The 656-nt window shown below is 67.5% G+C and overlaps 1 protein-coding gene across 4 annotated transcripts in view; it reads left to right on the plus strand.

Moving 5' to 3' along the window:
• Positions 1-656, plus strand: part of CNFN (cornifelin) — a 2998-nt gene extending 2342 nt beyond the window's left edge. For all 4 annotated transcript variants that reach the window (XM_017503163.2, XM_037729436.1, XM_017503164.2 and 1 more), the window contains 2 exons: positions 202-338; positions 436-656. In XM_017503163.2, coding sequence (XP_017358652.1) covers positions 202-338; positions 436-525 — 227 coding nt within the window. In that variant the 3' untranslated portion in view covers positions 526-656. The remainder of the gene's footprint in view (positions 1-201; positions 339-435) is intronic.

A 656-nucleotide genomic window follows, 5' to 3' on the forward strand; every position in this document is an offset into this window, starting at 1 on the left:
CTAAGCCACCCTCTCCTCGGACCTCTAACTCCCTCGGGGCTCTCTCCTTTGCTTCCCCCAACCCTGAGCTCCCTCTGGGACCTCTCCTTGGCTGAGACACTCAACGTCCCTCCGCGAGCAAGTCAGCCGCGCCCCTCCCCGGGGCGGAGCCGTCGGGAGGCCCCGGCTGGCCCCACCCCTGACCGCCAGCGCCCCGCTCAGGTCTGTGCGGCACTTTCGCTCCTCTGTGCCTCGCCTGCCGCATCTCCGACGACTTCGGCGAGTGCTGCTGCGCGCCCTACCTGCCTGGAGGCCTGCACTCCATCCGCACCGGCATGCGCGAGCGCTACCACATCCAGGTGCGCGCCGGGCCGGGGACCCGCGGGGGCAGGGAGTTGGGGACTGGCCTCTAGGGACCCACGGCAGGGCTCCTGACCGCTCTCTCCCACCCTCTAGGGCTCTGTCGGGCACGACTGGGCGGCCCTCACCTTTTGTCTGCCCTGCGCGCTCTGCCAGATGGCGCGGGAGCTGAAGATCCGAGAGTAAAGAAGTTCCCGGTGTTCCCCGTCCTTTTCCACCAGTCTTCCCTGGCCTTCTGTGGCCGCTCCTGGGAGGCCTGCCCCACCGCCCCCGTCTTGCTGCCAGAAATACACCCACAATAAAAACCTGAAAACCAA

This window comes from Cebus imitator, unplaced genomic scaffold, assembly GCF_001604975.1.
Source record: "Cebus imitator isolate Cc_AM_T3 unplaced genomic scaffold, Cebus_imitator-1.0 Scaffold306, whole genome shotgun sequence".
Classification (NCBI taxonomy): domain Eukaryota; kingdom Metazoa; phylum Chordata; class Mammalia; order Primates; family Cebidae; genus Cebus; species Cebus imitator.